Source organism: Pleurodeles waltl, chromosome 4_1, assembly GCF_031143425.1.
Source record: "Pleurodeles waltl isolate 20211129_DDA chromosome 4_1, aPleWal1.hap1.20221129, whole genome shotgun sequence".
NCBI classification, from domain to species: Eukaryota; Metazoa; Chordata; class Amphibia; order Caudata; family Salamandridae; genus Pleurodeles; species Pleurodeles waltl.
This window is the reverse complement of record NC_090442.1, coordinates 512,906,938-512,925,744: the sequence shown is the minus strand read 5'-3', so window position 1 is coordinate 512,925,744 and position 18,807 is coordinate 512,906,938. Positions and strand designations below refer to the sequence as shown.

At 43.2% G+C, this 18,807-nt stretch overlaps 1 protein-coding gene across 2 annotated transcripts in view; it reads right to left on the bottom strand.

Moving 5' to 3' along the window:
• Positions 1-18,807, bottom strand: part of NELL2 (neural EGFL like 2) — a 1,100,394-nt gene that overhangs the window by 127,418 nt on the left and 954,169 nt on the right. Inside the window, exon 16 of one of the 2 annotated variants that reach the window (XM_069228823.1) lies at positions 1,562-1,702. The exons of the other annotated variant lie outside the window; for it this stretch is intronic. Coding sequence (XP_069084924.1) covers positions 1,562-1,702 — 141 coding nt within the window. The remainder of the gene's footprint in view (positions 1-1,561; positions 1,703-18,807) is intronic. 2 annotated transcript variants of the gene reach the window in all.

Below are 18,807 nucleotides of genomic sequence, written 5' to 3'. Positions count from 1 at the left end.
TCAGCATGAGCGGCTCAGGGATTCGATTTTTCTAGCTGTTGTGTAAACCTTTTTTGAGTCTCAGTAGACAGGGAATTCCTTCCACATCAAGTATTGACTTTCTTTCCTTGATTCTTCCAGATAATCAGTTGATCTTGCTGTTTATGTAAACTGCTTCCATTCTGACCCAATTAATTAAAATACGATTTTCAGCAACGCAAACGTGTTTAAAATTCAAACATTTTCTGCTGGCACTTCTGACATTTCTCACCACAGTCTTCTCCACACCCGAAAATAAATCTCCCTATATCCTAGCCACAAGGAAGCAGATATCTCATGACAGAATCTTGTTTTGTTCAGCAAAAGAAGGTTGGTGAAACTCCACTGCGTTACGTTTGCTGGGGCATCTCAGACATAATTTGTGTCCAATTAAGAACTGCATGAATAAAGCCATGCTGGCGACAGACCAGACCTGCGGCCTAGACTTTTCTCTGGCAAACACAGATTTCTTCGTTTTTTGCGCTATTTTTTTTTTTTTACTTCGCTCCAGATTTTTGATATTTTGAACGTTTTCTAAAACTTTCTAAACGCATTGAAATCACTTCAAGATTTGTCTCTACGCCTATATTTCCAGGCAGAGAGCAAACGTCTGGAAACATCAGAAAGGAAGACGGACAGACTGGATTCAAGGATGCAGAATCTCAGTAGAAGGTATTAACACAGACATGAAACACTGCAGCTATTGGTTGAAGTAGTGATGTATTACAACAACAGCTTAGTTGTAGGTTAGTAACACCAGCAGTGTGTACCTGCACAGTCCGTCTTTGCATTGATTCCTATACAATGTGACTAACTGCATCCGGAATAGGAGCATTATTGGGGGGGGGGGGGGGGGGTTTAAGCGCCCACAAGAAAAGTAATGGGAGGGGCGGATACCCTGACATCAGGACGCAGAAAGGGTGCAGAGAATGTGTCAGGGACGGGAGAAGTTTGTGAGGGCGCAGATACCGTGACTTCCGGATCCACAGAAGGGCAGCTGAAGACAGGTGTATGGATGAGAGCAGAGACCATGCATGTTTAACTTACTTTGATTTATACATATTCAGAAATATGACAAACAGTGCTTGAGTGATGTTTCACGTGCTTCTCTCATTCTGTTTGAGACTGATCTCGGAATATTTTCACCTTATTTTCCATAGATGTAACCTTTTATTCCGCAGAATTTAGAAAAAGTTTCCGCTGATTTTCATATGCCCTGCCTCTAGCTACGCCACATGTTACAAGAAGTAAATGTGCGATTAGAGAAGCGAACTAGGAATATTGTCCTTTCCGGGAACGTTAGACTGAGATCTTTTGGGATGTCGAAATTAAAACAAATCACATGAGAATCTCAAGATTGCAGAAAAGGTAATTTTACAATGAATAAACCGTGTCAAGCAGAAAACACTTATTTTATTACGGCCTGCAATTGCTCCAAATCATGTTATAATTTAATTGGTGTGGAGGTCACTTCCCCACTCTCCATTTATATTTCATTGTCCCTGGCTGCCTTATTGAACAGCTGCTTTTTGTGTGTACTGACCTTCACAGGACTCCCCGCTCGGAGAGAACAAGCCATTGTCATGGTAGCCATCTCTGCACTCACAGTGGTACCAGCCAGGCAGGTTGATGCAGTTAGCACGGCTGTCACATTGAATAAAGCCTTCAGAGCATTCATCAATGTCTGATCAGTAGCCAAAAAAGAAAGAAAAAGGGTACAACCAGTTAGTCACGCAACGCAATGTAAGGTAAGCACTTGCATTTTATGCGTTTTAGAATGTTTTTTCTAATGTTTTTGTGTTGGTTTTGGTGGATTTGACTAAAACGTTTATAAGTTTATTTGTTTAATCTAAAATAATTTTCTAAGGAAACATATTAATGAAATGTGAAAGCTAATATACAATATAGCCTGAAATCAGCACAAATGCCCCTCCGGAATAACGGCAGCCATTATATATAGGGGACATTATATCGGATATTTGAAACGAATATACAAAACAAAGAACAGTAATTATCAGAAATGTAGAAAAATAACTATATATATATATATATATATATATATATATATATATGTATATATATATATTTATATATATATATTTATATAATTGGAGCATACCCACCCCCCTTCAGGCTGTTCCATCAAAACAAAGAACACAATATCAGCCTTAAATGTGCAACATGACAAATGGAAGTTTTTAACCAGCCCTTCCAGTCATTTCTTTACACCGTGGGTGTGTTGCAATTGTGTATAGGGATGATGGACAGATTAGTATCCTTAGCAGACTGTAGTAATCAGAGGCCGTCATGAACTTGTTCTGGTCCTGTCCACGTAAAAAGAATGATGCTGTGCGACCGTTTATTAACAACTACTCAGAGTTTAAAGCGCACATATTCACTAACTGTCAGTGGCTGAATAAGTCGCAGACAGCGTAGGAATCACGTATGTAGCAGCGGTTACCAGATTGTCTGTCCAAATTGTCTTAGCAGCACAGCATGCACTAACTTGCAGACCCAAATTTATTAAGGTTTTGCACTGTCACAAAGTAGTGCAAAGCGATGCATAGGCATTACAGGCATTTCCTTTCCAAAGGCGCCATTTTCCAAAGGCAGAAAAGTGCTTTGTATCTCTTTGCGTCAATTTGCTGTTACTTGGGCAATAATTGAGCAGTTCTTTGCACACACTCAGTTGTTTTGGTACAAAGCCTGATCTACTAAGACAGCCAGAGGAAACGTTGCTTCAAGAATAACGCCACAGTGAAGCAGGCACTAACAAGGTGATATGTCTTCATTTCTTCAAGAACTCCACGCACTGCATGTGTGCTAAAGTGAACAGCACACTTCCGGTATGCGCGATCCTTTTTAGTTTGTCTCTGCTGAGCACACTGTACTAGAAGGGCATGCTCCCAATACAACTGTGCTAGGCAGTGCATTCTCACCTCTGCACCGTGGCGAGAGGCTGTTCTTCGCACAGACCAGCCTTATTAGAGTCCCCGTGCAGGGCACAGCAGCCCCAGGCCATTCTTGGTAGGTGTGATGCTGCTGCCCCCCATCCCCCCCTCCCTTATGCAGCAAATTTGGTTGCCGCCCTGCATTGTTTTAACAAATAGTAAATCTGTCCCAAAGTGATGCTGGGCGAGCATATACGCTCCAGACAGCAATATGTTCTGAAAAACGGCAACACTACAGGATACAAAATTCAATTTTTGATGATGTGGATGGGTGCAAAAGGTACTAAGACATGCAGAAAATTGATTTAGAAGTGCCTACTTCATCTACGCATTTCCACGATGTGCCCTTAGGCATTCAAAGGCATATAGAGACCACGGCATGACTGAGATCCCACACACCTTTTCTATTCCTCACTTAGTTGAACTATTTCAGAAGATGAAAGGAATCATGGCATTCCAAAACTACCAGTTCATTTTCACCTACATTTCTTTAAATCGTTTCTAGTATATTAGAGCAATGGGTGTTTCCGTGTGATTAATTCCGCCGTTTAGTAAACTGTTTTCATTCTGGCCCCATTAACATACGATTTTCAGCAATGCAAACGTGTTTTAAATTCCAACATTCAATGGGATTCACTTTTAATCATGCCACTAGGATGACTAAATAGCCTATCAATGTGCAGGCAAAATATTTCCCTTCTCCGATGCTTTACACTATTGTTTAATCTTGATCTAAATGGTAAATATTACAATACTAGGAGCTGACGAGTCACGTGCTTTGCAACAGACGCCCCCCGGAGAAAGGACTTAGATAAGTTTGATCTTTTCTGTACAAAAGGGAGTTTGATTGTATTAACTGAATGACTCACATCACCTAATATTTACCCGGAGAAAGTTTTCATCAGCGCTAACTGAAATCACCTCTCCTAAAAAATGTTGCAAAAAACCTAAAACAACACACATGTTGACGTATTCCACCATATCCTTAAAAGGGACCCGAATTCTCACAAGGAAATGTTCATGGCACATCAAATAATTCTTTCTTTTAAAGAAAAACTTATATTGCAGAACAGAAAAGTACGAAAAAAATGGCAATCTATACTTGCAAATCAGAAAAAAAATATGTGATATCAGGTCATTCAAAAGTAGACAGATTGAGAGATTAATTCCGTTTTTCAAGAGTTGCAAACACATGTTATATGACTGTCGGTAGTTACAAGGCACTCGTTCCCAGTTTTAACAACTAGCGTCTTTTCCCTCTGGGATATTAGGACTGCTGTACTATTGACCCTCAAAATGGGGAGAAATAAGCAGTGCTATAAACAACACTTAATAAATCATTGTCCAGTCATTTTTTTCTGACTAAAACGAAAAGCACTTTGTTTCATTCCACACTAAATGGTACGTTCTAATTAACAAAGATGTTGCGATTAATAGCTGGAACTACCCATAATGATACCCTCTAATGGGATTCACAATCTACATGGGGTACAGAAAGAGAGGTTACAAAGCTCATGTAACTCCCTAAACGTACTCGAGCTCCCCTGTGCTGCAGACGGCACTAGTATTTGCTACATCTGCAAGACTAAACTTCTAAAAACAATGATTCACTCCCTTTGCACCTAACAAAACATGAGGTGCATTACTAAAAACAAACCATAATAATCATGTTAAGAACATATGCCCTACAACCATAATGCATTTCAACAACACAGAGGACTTCAGTTGATATTAGCCAAGCACCGAAGTTAACCTTTATTGGTGTTAGGAATATACAGTGATTTTAACTTTCAGTTGTACATGTATTTATACACTGGGATTTATATAGAGCAAATCTAGCTATGAAGCTACTGAGCACTGTACACCACGAGAGGTTGGGAGTGAAACAATTGCACCTTGTGTACATCAAGTAGGTTTACACACATGCACACATGGCAGTTTAGCCCTTCATCAAGTAGGTTTACACACATATAGGTAAAGGGAGATTAAGCGCTTTTCTCAGAATCAAATAATGGTTGGTCTAGTGCCAAGACCAGGATTCGAGCCTAGGCCCCCAGGTTCCAAAACTGGCAGTTCAAACGTCTAGGCCTCATCTCCCCTCTGGATCAATAAAGAATTAAAGCATTAAAATATTACATATGTTTGTGTCAGAGTCTTTTTGAACATTAACAAGGTTGTTTAGCAACTTCAGAGGACTTTACAGTATCCCTGCACCCCAGATCCTTTGGGTGAAAACCCTAAGCTCCAAGAGCGCTTGTTCTTTAATGAAACATCTCCCATGCTCACTTTCTTTTGACCTCTAGAGAATTCAGGCTCCGCCACAAAGTAGACAAACATGATATGAGTGAGGTTCGGCCACCCTCTTGGTTGCCCATTAACATTTGTTGTTACTCTTGGATGTGCCCCGCACCCTGCAAGCGTACCACTTTCAATTATAAGATAGTTTTAATGAGGCTGCAAATAGTTGAGTTATGACACACTCCTTTGGCTGCAGGCTAAATATTTGAAGTGGCCACAAAAGATTTTTCTTTCCCTTTCTGCTCTTTATGATGTGACTTTACCACTGCACACACTTCCCATAGCAAAGGTTGCTCCCATAAGTGTACATCTTGGGCTGTGACTAAATGGCTACTGTATGATTTGTCCCTCTCTGCAGGATCAAACCCAAACACCCTGCCTTTAGTTCTCCTATTTTATGAACCCATTTTTTTGGCTTTAGTACCCGGCTCACTCTACCACTGATAACTGGTACTAATGTGTTTGTGCTCCCTCCTTTAAACATGGTAAAATTGACTTACTCCCAAATGGCACTTTTAATTTACTTAGAACCCCCTAGTATATTGGTGCTACATGTATCCAGGATCTGTTAATTAATTGCTACTAGTGGGCCTGCAGCACTCCTGTGCCATCCACACAACTTGTTCTTTTATAACATGTCCCAGGCCTGCCATTGCAGCCTGTTGGCAGTTTTAAACTGTTATTTCGACCTAGCAAAATAAACTTTTTGCCAAACCTAAACCTTCCTTTTTTAAATATAGATAAGTCACTCCTTGGGTAGGCCCTAAACAGCCTATAGGGCTGGGTACATTGTATTTAAAAAGCTGCGCATGTACTTTTAAACTTTACATGTCCTGGTAATGAACAACTCTTACATATGTGTTTTTCTACTGCAAGGCTTACTTCTCTTATAGGATTATTTTGGGTTACCTTATATACATTGAATAAATGATAATGTTTGCTTGGGAAAAGGAAGAAATACCATGTTTGGAATCTGGGAACTGCAATTCAAAATCCTCTTCAAAGGTAAAGTTTAGTTTTAAGCTATAATCCTGAAAGTGCCACTTTAAGAGTGTTGGCATTTTCTTGTCCTAACCATGTAGTGCCTGCAGCCTGTGTCCTGAGTCACATCAATAGGTGAAGTTGGCAATTGGCCTTTGTGTAATCCTCCCAGACAGCGTCACAATGGGAACTTGGTGTTGGCAGGACGAGTCATCCCGACATGATTGTTGGGGCTGGAGCTGTCACCTACCACACTTGCACTTCAATAGAGGCTGCGACCTGCACTTACAAAGTCCTTCACCCTAGGGTTTTGTCACCGCAGACATCTTGGGGCCTGGCCAGGGGAAGGAAGGACATTCAAGATTCAGATGTGAAGCCGGATTGCGAGCACACTGCCTCACATCCCAGCACAGTTCGCCCCTTTACATTCTGGTAAATGTAGTTTACAGTTAGCGCTTACTTGAAAATTATCTGTAGCTTTTCACCAAAGTTGGTGCAGACATTGCTGTATATCACTAGACTTGTGTTTCTGGGTTTAGCCCTTCATCAGTAGAGAGTAGAGAACAAAGAAAATTCATCCGGGGTTGCTGGAAATGCTGCCAAAATCCCCTCAGGTCAAGTACCACTCACAAGCTCACAGGTGCATCTCCAAAGCTCGTCAGCTCACTGGCTCAAGGGAGCCTTTTAAACAGGAAGGGGGGGTTGGGAGCACACTGCCTCACATCCCAGCACAGTTCGCCCCTTTGGATCCTGGTAAATGCAGTTCATAGTTAGCACTTACTTAAAAATTATCTGTAGTTTTTCACCAAACTTGGTGCAGACATTGCTGTATATCTCTAGACACGTGTTTCTGGGTTTAGCCCTTCATCAGTACAGAGTAGAGAACAAAGAAAATTCATCTGGGGTTGCTGGAAATGCTGCCAAAATCCTCTCAGGTCAAGTACCACTCACAGGCACACAGGTGCATCTCTAAAGCTCGTCAGCTCACTGGCTACTAAGGTGAAAAACTTTAGTTTACTTTATGGATAAAAAACAAACTTGTACTGCATTTACCATGATGCACTGGGACTGACTGCATGCTGAAGTGTGAGGCAGGGTGCTCCCTTTCTGTTTTTTTCTGTTTAAGATGTCTCCCTTGAGCCAACTAGCTGACGAGCTCTGGTTGAAGCACCTGCGTGCTATTGAGTGGTACATAAACCTGAGAGGACTTTTGGCAGCATTTCCAGCAACCCCACAGACAAAGCTGCTCTCTACTGATGAATGGCTTACCCAGAAACACGTGTCCAGAGATTTACAGCACTTGCTTAGTTTACTTTATGGATAAAAAACAAACTTGTACTGCATTTACCATGATGCACTGGGGCTGACTGCATGCTGGAGTGTGAGACAGGGTGCTCCCTTTCTGTTTTTTTCTGTTCAAGATTCAGATGTGGTGGGTAGTCTTGAAGTTTATCCCATTTCAAAGTTGTCAGCAGATAAAAATATTGGACCCTGAGACCCATTCTTTACTACACTTCTGGACATGTGGATGCTACAGAAGATGGACTGCCCTGTTGCCAAAGGACTCCAATGCTCCTCGAGGCCTGCCATGCTCTCTGAGAAGGAAGACTAGATCTGCTCCCTTCTTCCAAGGCAGAGTGACTCGAAGGCTCAGGTTTTGCCCTCCTGTTCTGAGCTACAGGGACACAACAAGCTAGAGAGGCCTCCCTTCAACTACCCAGCAGACCTGTTGAACTGGACCTGCCTGAGCCCTGCTGGTGGCTGCTCTGCTGGAGTGAGGTACCTCCCCAAGTCCTGGACCCTTGCTTGCATCAATTGAGCTCTTACTGTGAAGAAAAGGAGAATTCCTAAAGGTTTGGGCGCCTTGCAACTGCGAAAGGGTCCATTCATGCCAAGATCTTGCCCCTCCCAATGACTGCCAATGCGAAGCTTCAGTGGAACTGACAGTTCACCCTACTGCAACTGCCAGTGACGACCGGTAGTGTGAGATCTGCATTTCCCGCTACAGCATCAATAGATTGCAGTGACTGCCTATGTGAAGCTCAAGCAGTCATCATTCACAATGTCGAACAGAATCTTCATGTTACAGCAACATTGTCATGACCCTCAGCTTGTTCTTCATGTTACAGAAATAACCATCCATGACGCTTTCTCTGCTTCTCCACCATGAACTGTGCTCTTGTGCTGGAATTTGAAAAGGTACATTTTTCAGCAGGACTAACCCGGTCCCAGTATCCTGCCCATGATCCATCACGGGCTGCCTGATATTGTGACTTTCCCCTGGTCAAACAGATAACCGTGAATGGTGCTTTATGTTTTAGGTGCAATAATTACCTAGATCTGTGAAATTGCATACATCCAGTTTTACTGATCTGATTTTTGTCCTTTTGGTCTAATTTTTATTTATTATATTTTGCTCTATTTTTCTAAATTGTTGTGGCCTTTTTATAAGGGGTTATTTTCACTTTATAACTGTGTGTACGCTGCATAAATACTTCACACATTGCCTCCAAGTTAAGCATCACTCCTTTGTGCCATGCTATCAGAGGGTTCAGCATAGGTTAATTTAGTGACTTTTGCGGTTCACCATGCACCTGTGTTGGTTTGAGCCTGGGGAATCCCGTCATAGTCCACCTCTTACAGGCCATGCGCTTCCTAGGCATTGTTTCAGATAGTGGCTTGGCCCATCAGGGAAAATCGGGCATGTTCGGCATGAAGCACTTGCCAGAGAGGCACTCATCTGGAGTGTTAACTGAACATGACTTGGTTGTGTGTGGTGTGATTTTCTTCGGCTGGTCTGCCAGGACACTTGCCATCTCTAGGGGAGTAATTAATTAATCTCCAGTTGCACTACAGATTCTCTTGGCCTGGTGGCCCTGAAGACCCACTGAGCAGCCCTGCAAAAGTGGGACATTCAATTATAGTTTACTCTGATACCACTGGGCCATTGCTAATAAAGGATATTTGTGTGTTGCTCTTTGTGGCAACATCTAACTTATTTCACTATTACATTTAAAAATCTTTTCACAAGCTCTGGACCCTTCTGAAGCTTTATCTTAGACTGCTGTTTTGCCATTGAGGAAGAACCTTAGGGACCTGCCCTTCTGATCCAGCTCCCGTAGCCTGGCCTGCAGCATCACAACATGAGTACTCCATGGCAGTCATGGCAGACTACACCACCTGCTTGAACTCTCTGGGTCCCCTTATATCTTGGTCACTGGCAGGTTACCTGTGTGTCTTGCAGAACTTTGAGATATCATTTCCCCAAGGCATCTCCATTTCAAACTGGTCTGTAGCAGTGTAAAGGGTCCCTCTCCTCCAGTTTCTGCAGCAAATACACCCTCTACTGTTTACCAAAAGAAGTGGGAAGGCCAGTGCCAATGGCTCTGGAGACAAAATCCACATAGTCTCAAAAGTACAAGCCTGGAGTCTTTTCCAGGCGGGTTTGTCCACATGGTAGGTCCTTTCATCCTATTCTGTAGTTCCCTCTTCACTCAACGTTTTTCCCCTGTGCAGGATTTAAAAGTGGAGTTGGAGAGTTTTACAAGGTGGACTACACTGTCCACTCCATAAATGCCACATCAGACCTCGACTTCTGACAGACACTTCTTACTAGCAGTCCACATGATGACCCAGCTCTATGAAAAACATTGTAGGTACTTTCAAAGTAACAGAATCAAGTTGTGGTTTTCAAGAATGTGGTCTATATCTTAGCTTCACCCTTAAACGGCATTTTAATACTGGCTCCTTCCCTCCCAGACTTCAAAGGGAACCTCTGATGTGAATGGTATGAGAGGAGATCTTGTTTTCCCTTGTGTCCGTGAGTAGTGTGCACCCAGGCTTGCCAGATAAGCACCCTATGCAAATTCCTCCCGCTTCTTTTCTTTAAGAGGTAATAGCTAATCCCATCCAAATGGGCCTATTATCTTTGCTTTGAACTTCTAGACAACCAAAAGGCTAATTAAGTTAACACTGCAGGTTAGTTAAAAATCTGAATATCCTTGTGGCCGACTCAGGGAAATATTGCAACAGTTAAAACGTATGAAGGAGGGTAAGTATTTGCCAAATAATTTATTAATTTTTACAGTGGGTGAAACTTCATTCTAGTGTCTCACTCACAGCAGAGAACCAAACAGCTGTGGTCGCAAATCTTAAGGAAATTGTAGGTAATAAGCATCTGCTTTCTAACAATGACCATAATTCTAGAAAGTATGTCGCTTTTCTGTATATCAAATTACTACTGTGTATTATTTTCAAGTTGATGAATACATCATAGTTAAATATTTTCCCTTTTTCATTTATCATGTTCTATAAAGGAATGATTTGTTGCACTGCGCTCCTAATAAGTAAAATAGGAAAATTACATATAACACTTAAGAAAAAACCTTAGTGATGAGCCTCCTGGAGTACGAAAAGTGATGGTAACACATGAGTAATGATAAATTCTCACAAAAGGTAATTTCTGTCTCTATGTGTGTCAGCATGTGTGTCTCTGTGTGACCAAAGTCATTCACAACAGACTGAAATTAAAAAGATCATCCATTTTCAAATGTTCAATGAATAACATCACAAATATTATTCAGAAGAGGGGGTGTGGCCGCAGCAGCTAAGATGGATGAAATGTTTTAGCAACGCTCCCGGACCTCCTCTGCAATCTATTCATATACAGCCACCAAACTGGACCATGCTTATTTCAACCCCTCTAAGTAATAAAAGTTGGACTTCTGGCACAAAGTGACCTGGATATTTGCTGCCTTGCAGGCCGAACGCTGGTAGATTATGGGGTGGCTTGCCTGACAGCATGGCGCCTGTCTGGCAGCTGTGACACGGTCTAGCTGGAGTGCACATGGGCTCTGTGTGTGGCCCTGAGTTGATGGTACTTGACCAGGGGGATCAGCAAAAGGTCTGACTCAGGCATGAGCGGGAATCCAGATGAGTGTGCCCGCTGTGAAAATCAGAAGCTTTGGGGTGGTCTTCCCCTCTGGTTTATGTTGACACAAATGCTGGAGTGGGGGGGTTGCCTCATTCACTGGACATCAACATACAGGGAGCAGCAAGACAGCGGGGAAGATCAGGAGGCCTGGGGAACCAGCTGAATAGTTTTCACTACACCTCAGAGACTGAGTGCGCCTGGGACAGAATAAGAGAGCCCTACCTTGTGGTGCCGCAGAGAGCCACTGTGAGTGGAGCAGCATTCTACCATAGTGACAACCCCCGGCTGCTTGTGCTACCCCTTTTTCTCGGTCTAGGGGTGGGCAGGCTGGGAGGTGCGACATTTAATCTTGACCCCCATGGAGCTCTGAGGCCCTGCAGAGAGGGCCCTCCCTTGCTCAAAATTCTGATGCCAATGTGAGGAGGCCAAGTCAAGACCTGGAAAAGCCCTCCTCAATTGAAATGTCTGTAGGTGCAGCCTCTAGAACGCTGCATGTCACAACGTCTCTAAAACCAATATCAGTGTGTACTCCCCCTGCTGCTCGTGCTGTCTCAGCCCCTGTAAGGTAAACAGGCTTGGGGGAATACACAGGCCACCATCATCCTATTGCTGGCTCGCCTCTCCTCCAAGATTACGGGACTCACCTATTAGGAACTGACAAAAGACTATACCATTGTGGCTGCCCGGTCGTCTGTAGCAAAATTTTCCGGAACTTGCAGCACCGGGTTTTGCACCAAGACTCTGGGGGTGCACCTCAAACAAACATGGGGAAAGATAAAGCTCCTTCACTGCATTCTCAACCAAAGACCGAAAAATGCACCACTAGCTCTGCAGAACCCCTGAAACAGCACGCTGAGACCCCTCAGGCCACAACCCACATGGCAGATACAGAAGCTGTGCAAATCCTGCAAACCGTGCAAACTTCAGGGTAGCAAACTAATATTGGAGAAGTGGGATATATATATATTGCCCTCCTTTGTCAAGATCTTAAGAACATGGCTGGGAGGGTCACCAAGGCAGAACGGTGAGTTTTCACCCTACAAGACGATATGTCCAACCTCAGGGCAAAGGTAAACATCTTGATTTCCACCATCTGCATGCCAGAAGCATGAGCAGAGGCGGCTGAAAACCGTTTCTGGGTACAATGGATCAGGTCCTGAATCCAGGGAGAAGGCCTCTCCCAATGATTTTTAGTGGAGCAAGCCATGGCACATCGCCCTCCACCCGGTGCAACACCACGCCCCCATGATCAACAAAATCCTAAATTATCAGGACAATATCCCGTAAGCCACCCAAGCTCAACAGAAACTACACTTCCAATCATCTCACATAATGATTTTTCCAGATTACATGAAGACAATCCAAAGTCAGTGTAAATTGTTCAAAGTGGTCAAAACAAAACTAAACGAAATGTCCCTCCAATATGTGTCACTTTTCCTTGCACAACTGAAAGAGATTTTCAACTCCCACTTGTACTTCTTCTAAACCCCTGCGGAAGTCTGGGAATGGTCTGCAGAAAGTCATGCACTTTGAAGACATGACTATCCATGTCTGACCAACACATGGAGCTTGCAGCTAAACTCCACCCACCCTAAAACACCTAAGTCATGGCGACAGATTGGGAACCTGGAGAGGGTGCGACCCACGTTAATTCTCCCCAACTCCACTGACACCGAACATAGGCTCTCCCAGCCAAGAAAGGCAGCCTTGCATGACCCTTTAAAACTGGCCCCCACTCATGAGAACCCGCTTGTGAACACCTCAGATGGAAAGAAATCTCCATCATGACAGACGTGTTGACCACAATATAGACAAGGACATGACCCAGGACCACTCACCAGTCCAACCAAATAGAGACCAGTAGTTACCGGAACTATATACTGCACAAAATGAGGTCTATCTACCTTTAATACCCTCAAATGTATCATGTAATGTTGTTTCATGGTGATAGATGCTTCTAGGGTAGAAATGTGTGGTGGGGTGTAGATATTGTTGGGAAGGAGGGAATCAGTTCAGGTTCACAGTTTTTTTAATGTGATGTATCAAGCCATACCTATGTGCACCAGTAACCATACACCACGCAACCTAATGCTGACCCGAGAAGGTGTGACCACCAGTCGCCACTGCCCTTGTAGCTAATTTTAATCTGATATCTTGGAATGTTAACAGAGTCCTGGACTGCATCAAATGCACAGCGGTGCTATGCTTTGTCAAAAGACAGGTGCCCCGTCTTGCTTTGCAGCAGGCAACCCACCAACTAAGTAACAGCTGCCCCTCCTTATGACGTTTTGGGGATAATCACATCTTTCATTGGGATTTAGCAAATGTTCCAGGGGGGTAGCTATATTGCACCACAAACATTTCCCACTGGTGGTCATGTAGACTTTCTGGGACCTAAAAGATCGCTACATCAGAGTGGTGGGGACATTGGAGAGAAAACCATATAACATCCTCAGTATCTATATACCACCTGATCTACAGGGACAAACCCTTGATGAACTTATAGGAGTAATTGCAGACTTACCACAGGAGACAACAATCCAGGGGAGTGACTTTAATGCTACCCCAAGCCCTGACGCAGACACATCAAGCTCCCCCACTAGACATTGTCTCAAAACAACCAAGGTCCTGGTGTCATGGATGAACTCTCTAGGTCTCTGTGATGCCTGGAAAGTATGGCACTCAAATGGGAAGGAATAAATGCACACACACACCTCAGCTAAAACCCTCTCCTGTATAGATCTTATACTTCTTCTTGCCACCGATATGATGCATGCAAATATTCATCCTCTAGGCATTTCCGACCATTCACCTGTCACTTTCTATATGGGGACTACCACACATTACAAGCGATCACACTGGCGTCCTAAAACCTAGTTCCTTGCATATAATTGATTTGTAGACTACTTAGCTACAGAACTTCACTCTTACTTTGAGATAAACACAAGGTTGGTTGCTGTGGCAATCACCCTATGGGTGGCAAGTAAAGCCACAATTAGGGGTGTAGCCAATCTCAAACACACACAGGGTTAAGTATAACCAACTGAAGGCACTCAAAACTCACATGTGCAGTAGGAGACTAAATTTTACCTCAGACACCTCTGACTCCCTCCACAAGCAACCAGAAATTGATAGAGTCATGATGCGTCTAATTTCCTTTAATGAAGCACGCCAATGCTAGATGGAATCTACCAGATGGGTGTACGAATTGGGGGAGCAAGAGGAGTAAATGGCTTTGCTGGCTGGCTACCATGGAGGCCAGTTCCAGGCTGGTCCCCTCTTTCATGGACCCGTCAGGAGGCATGCTCCACCTGCCGATTGAAGTAGTGGGAGCTTTTGTGGACTACTATGTACAATTATATGCTCACCAGCCAACCGGCAGAATAGTTCTCCCTACAGCTCAGAGAATTATCACATCTGGGACGGAATCCGGAGCCCTACCTTGTAGTGCTGCAGAGAGCCACAGTGAGTGGAGCAGTGTTCTACCATGGTGACGACCCGCTTGGCTGCCCATGCTGCCCTTTCTCCAGGGGTGTACCAAAGGCCCCTGCAACCCCTGTGGTGCGAGGGGACCCCAAACCTCCAGGGCCCCCCCTCAGAACAGTATCTGGCCTGAGTGAGTCTGGAGGGGGCCCCCTCCATATTCTGCGCAGGGGGCCCCTTCCAGTTTTGTTACGCCACTGCCTTTCTCTCAGCATAGGGGTGGGCAGGCTGGGAGGTGCGACCTTCAATCCTGACCCCCCCACCACAGAGCTATGAGGCCCTGCAGAGGAGGCCCTCCCTTGCTCGAAATTTTGATGCCAAAGTGAAGAGTCCAAGTCAAGACCTGGAAAGGCCCTGCCCAATTGAAATGTCTATAGGATGCAGCCTCTGATAATCTGCGTGTCACAATGTCTCTAAAACCAATGTCAGTGGTGTGTAGTCCCCCTGCTGCTCGTGGTGTCTCGTCAGCACCTGTGAGGTAAGCAGGCTTGGGGAGAAACACCACCAACCTATTACTGTCTCGCCTCTCCTCCAGGATTACGGGACTCACCTATTAGGAATGATAAACGACTATGCCATTGTGGCTGCCCAGTCCTCTGCAGAACAATTCTGTGGATCTTACAGCTCAGGGTTATGCACCAAGACTCTGCGGGTGCACCTGAAACAAACATGGGGAAAGATAAAGCTCCACCACTTTGTTTTCAACCCAAGATCGATAAATGCACCACTAGCTCTGCAAAACCCCCGAAAGAGCATGCTGAAAACCATCAGGCCACAATCCATGTGGCAGCTACAGAAGCTGTTTTTAAGGCATACGTTGTATTTGTGGCCTTTTCCTCTGCTCTGGCGCACAATAGGCTGCCTAGTGCCAATGCTGGTACCCTTGCACCACAGTGCAAGGGTGCCTGCATTGCATGCAGGATTTTGTGTGCAGGAAGACCCTCTTCATGCACCACAACAATCCTCGCAGACATATTCCTCTATCTATGTGCACTACAGAATACAGCACACATAGACAGAGGAAGTAACGATGAGAAATAAAGATATTTCTCGTTGTTACGCCTCTCCTCTGGAGGTGTATTTTTTTGGTGCATTCCTAGGTTTACCAGGTTTGGTGAATCTGGGAATGAGTCAAAAACCTGAGAGTTGTGTAGGAACACCCACACAGTCCCAATGGACACCTTATTTGCACAGTGATTTGTGCTCCTTTGCATTACTCCACATTTGATTTCATTTGCAATGTAGTAAACATGAAAGGCAAAGGAGGGAAAGTCTTAATGCATGAGTGGCGACGGCAACCTTTTATATTTCTGTGATATATTTAGATGCAATACTGGTGATGATTTCATGATGAGAAATTACCTTAAAGTGATAAAACTGGTAACAGAACTAAGAATAATAGTTGCTCAGCATACAAAGACTTCACATAATCTTCTGAGTAATATTCTTATAAACATATTTTATTGATTTTCCAATAAATCAGTACATTAACATATTGAAATCATAAAAAAATTGAAATGAAAACATGCCATTATGCAACCTTCCCTCACCCACACACATCAGTGATGTATTATGCTGTAGTGCTCCCACCATCTGCTCCATAGCTTGTGGAAATTTGGGGGGCAGCCTCTTGTATCCCTAGCTGTGCGGCTCTAACTCTGCCTTAAATTAGCACTAACAGTTTTAACTGAATGTGGTCTGGTCAGTAGACTCTAGAACTATATAAAATATTCCATATTAGGCCTGTGAGAAATTTGAAATAAGTGAGCATAATATCTGTAATTATGGAAATATCGTGTTATGCTTGTTACTCAAAATTCTTGAAGTTATATCATTACACCACTTCGTGCATTAAATTAAAAAATTTGCAGTAAACATTTACTGCAATCACACGGGAACAACAGAACACAAGCAGATGTCATTCTCAATGCTTTGTTTAAATTACTGCAAGGAAGAAGTTAACGCTAAAAAATAGTAGGAAATCACAGATTTGCATTTCACATCATTGTATGTAGTTTTGGGCAATTTTACCGAAATATCACACAATTACACACATTCAAACGGTCCAAACTCTGCACACTCTAATCATTTGTGATGTTTAACCTTTCTTAAGCTTCCTAATGCTGCTCTGACTCAAATACACTCTTTAAAAAGGTCTGGCAAAACAAAGGAAGCAATATATGTTGCTTTCTGATTAAATTCACTTTTTTATATTTTTTCTGCACAATCTACCACTTGGCAATTTGTTATCATTGTAAATTTGTGATTCTACATCTTGACTGCATAGCCTCTTAAATGCACCATTATGTACTACTCCTACCCGTGGTCAGTTGTGCCACAGATCTCCACATTATCAACAAAGTACCTTATCTTGACTCCATCCTCTGCTGCAGCTTTACTGAGAAAAATGTCAACTTATTGGCTCTAGGACTTATTGTTGTAGGTCCACCACTTAGCGTCTTCTTCCCTGACATATCCCTTTCGCAAGCAGTCTCTGCATTTCTTCTTTTAACTATTTGTCTACCAGTTTCATCGCAAGGTTCTACTCTCAACCTCCTAGGCTTTATTATAGGCCTGTGAAGATCAATGATAATGGGCTTCTCAAATCCAAATTAGTCACACCCATCAGTATTTCAAATATCCTCATTACACACATAAAGCAATTAACTTGTTTATCTGGGCATGACCTCATCATGGGAAAACATGCTGCCATGAAATCTCTAATTTTCTCGCTTTATAGGCTCTATGCTTTGCTTCACAGACTCATGTGAATTCCTAAACATATTTTTGAGAAAATAATCATAAAATATGATGGGCACATATAGATAAGTGGTGGTTCAGATGAGTAATGCATCTGCTGTTGGGCTCTGTGTGTGATCTCCTGGTCACTGTTTCACATCCTGGCAGGTCCACTGAGCATTTGATCTTTCTAAGATGAACAAAATGAATGCCATTGAGTTTGGAAACCATAAATACCTGTGATCCAAGATGCCCCAAGTGGTGAATGTGTGCTTTACAAATGCACATGCTATTTTATGTTAAGTAAATGTACTCATTATAATTATTCCTAGTCACACTTTTTGTAGCAGTTATATCTGCTCTTCACTTAACCTTGTAAACTCATAGCATCTTGACACCTGGTCAGTAAGATCTGACAATAGTGTAACACTGTGCCAATGCAGTCAATTAGATGACACCATCCTTACCCTGAAAAAAAATATATCACCTGATATTGCTGCATCTCTCAGCCATGTTCGATCATCTCACCTTCATTCACAACCAGAATTCTCAACTTAAATTCACAGGAAACATCCTTCACTAATTCTCCTCTGACCTATCCAACCAAAACAGGTTTGTTTATAAGGACACCTCCAGGTCGGAGGCAATTTCAATCGCTTGCAGAGTTCCCTCATGGTTCAGTCCTGTCTCTTGTCACCTTCAGCTTCTTTGTGGGAGTCCCTGGAGGCTCTACTCACCAATCACAGCCTCAAAATTGAGCAATATGCTGATTATACACAATTCTACTAGAAAATATCCTTCACTCCAGACATTCAGTGCCGCAGACACTGACTGCACCTCATTTAGACATAAATGCCCAGCATCCACCTGAAGCTCAACCTCACCAAGACAGACTTCCTGTTACTTGTCCTGAACAACAAGCAATAGTTAGGCACAATGACATGAACAGTGATGCTTTATCAGAGTCCTTGACCTCATTAAACGCATAGCGTGCTATGCTTTGTCAAAAGACAGATGTCCAGTATTGCTTTGCTGCAGGAAACCCACCTAATGAGTACCAGCTGCCCCTTCTTATGCACATTCAGGGATAATTGCATCTTCCACTTGGGATTTAGCAAAGGTTCCAAGGAGGTAGCTATACAGCACCACAAACATTTCCCACTGGTAGTCACACGGACTTGATGTCTCAAGAAACACATTGCCAACAAAACCTAGATGGCCTGGTACCAGCTCCCTCTGCTAAAGAAAGTGAAAGTATTCCTCCCAGAAAGTGGCTACGGAACTCCTGTCCTCATACTCTTGCATCTTAATGGCAGCAAAGCCCTGCTTCATGACCTCCCAGACTCCACACTGGCCTTCCTTAAAGGTATTCTACATGTCACAGCACTTCCCATTCATTGCATG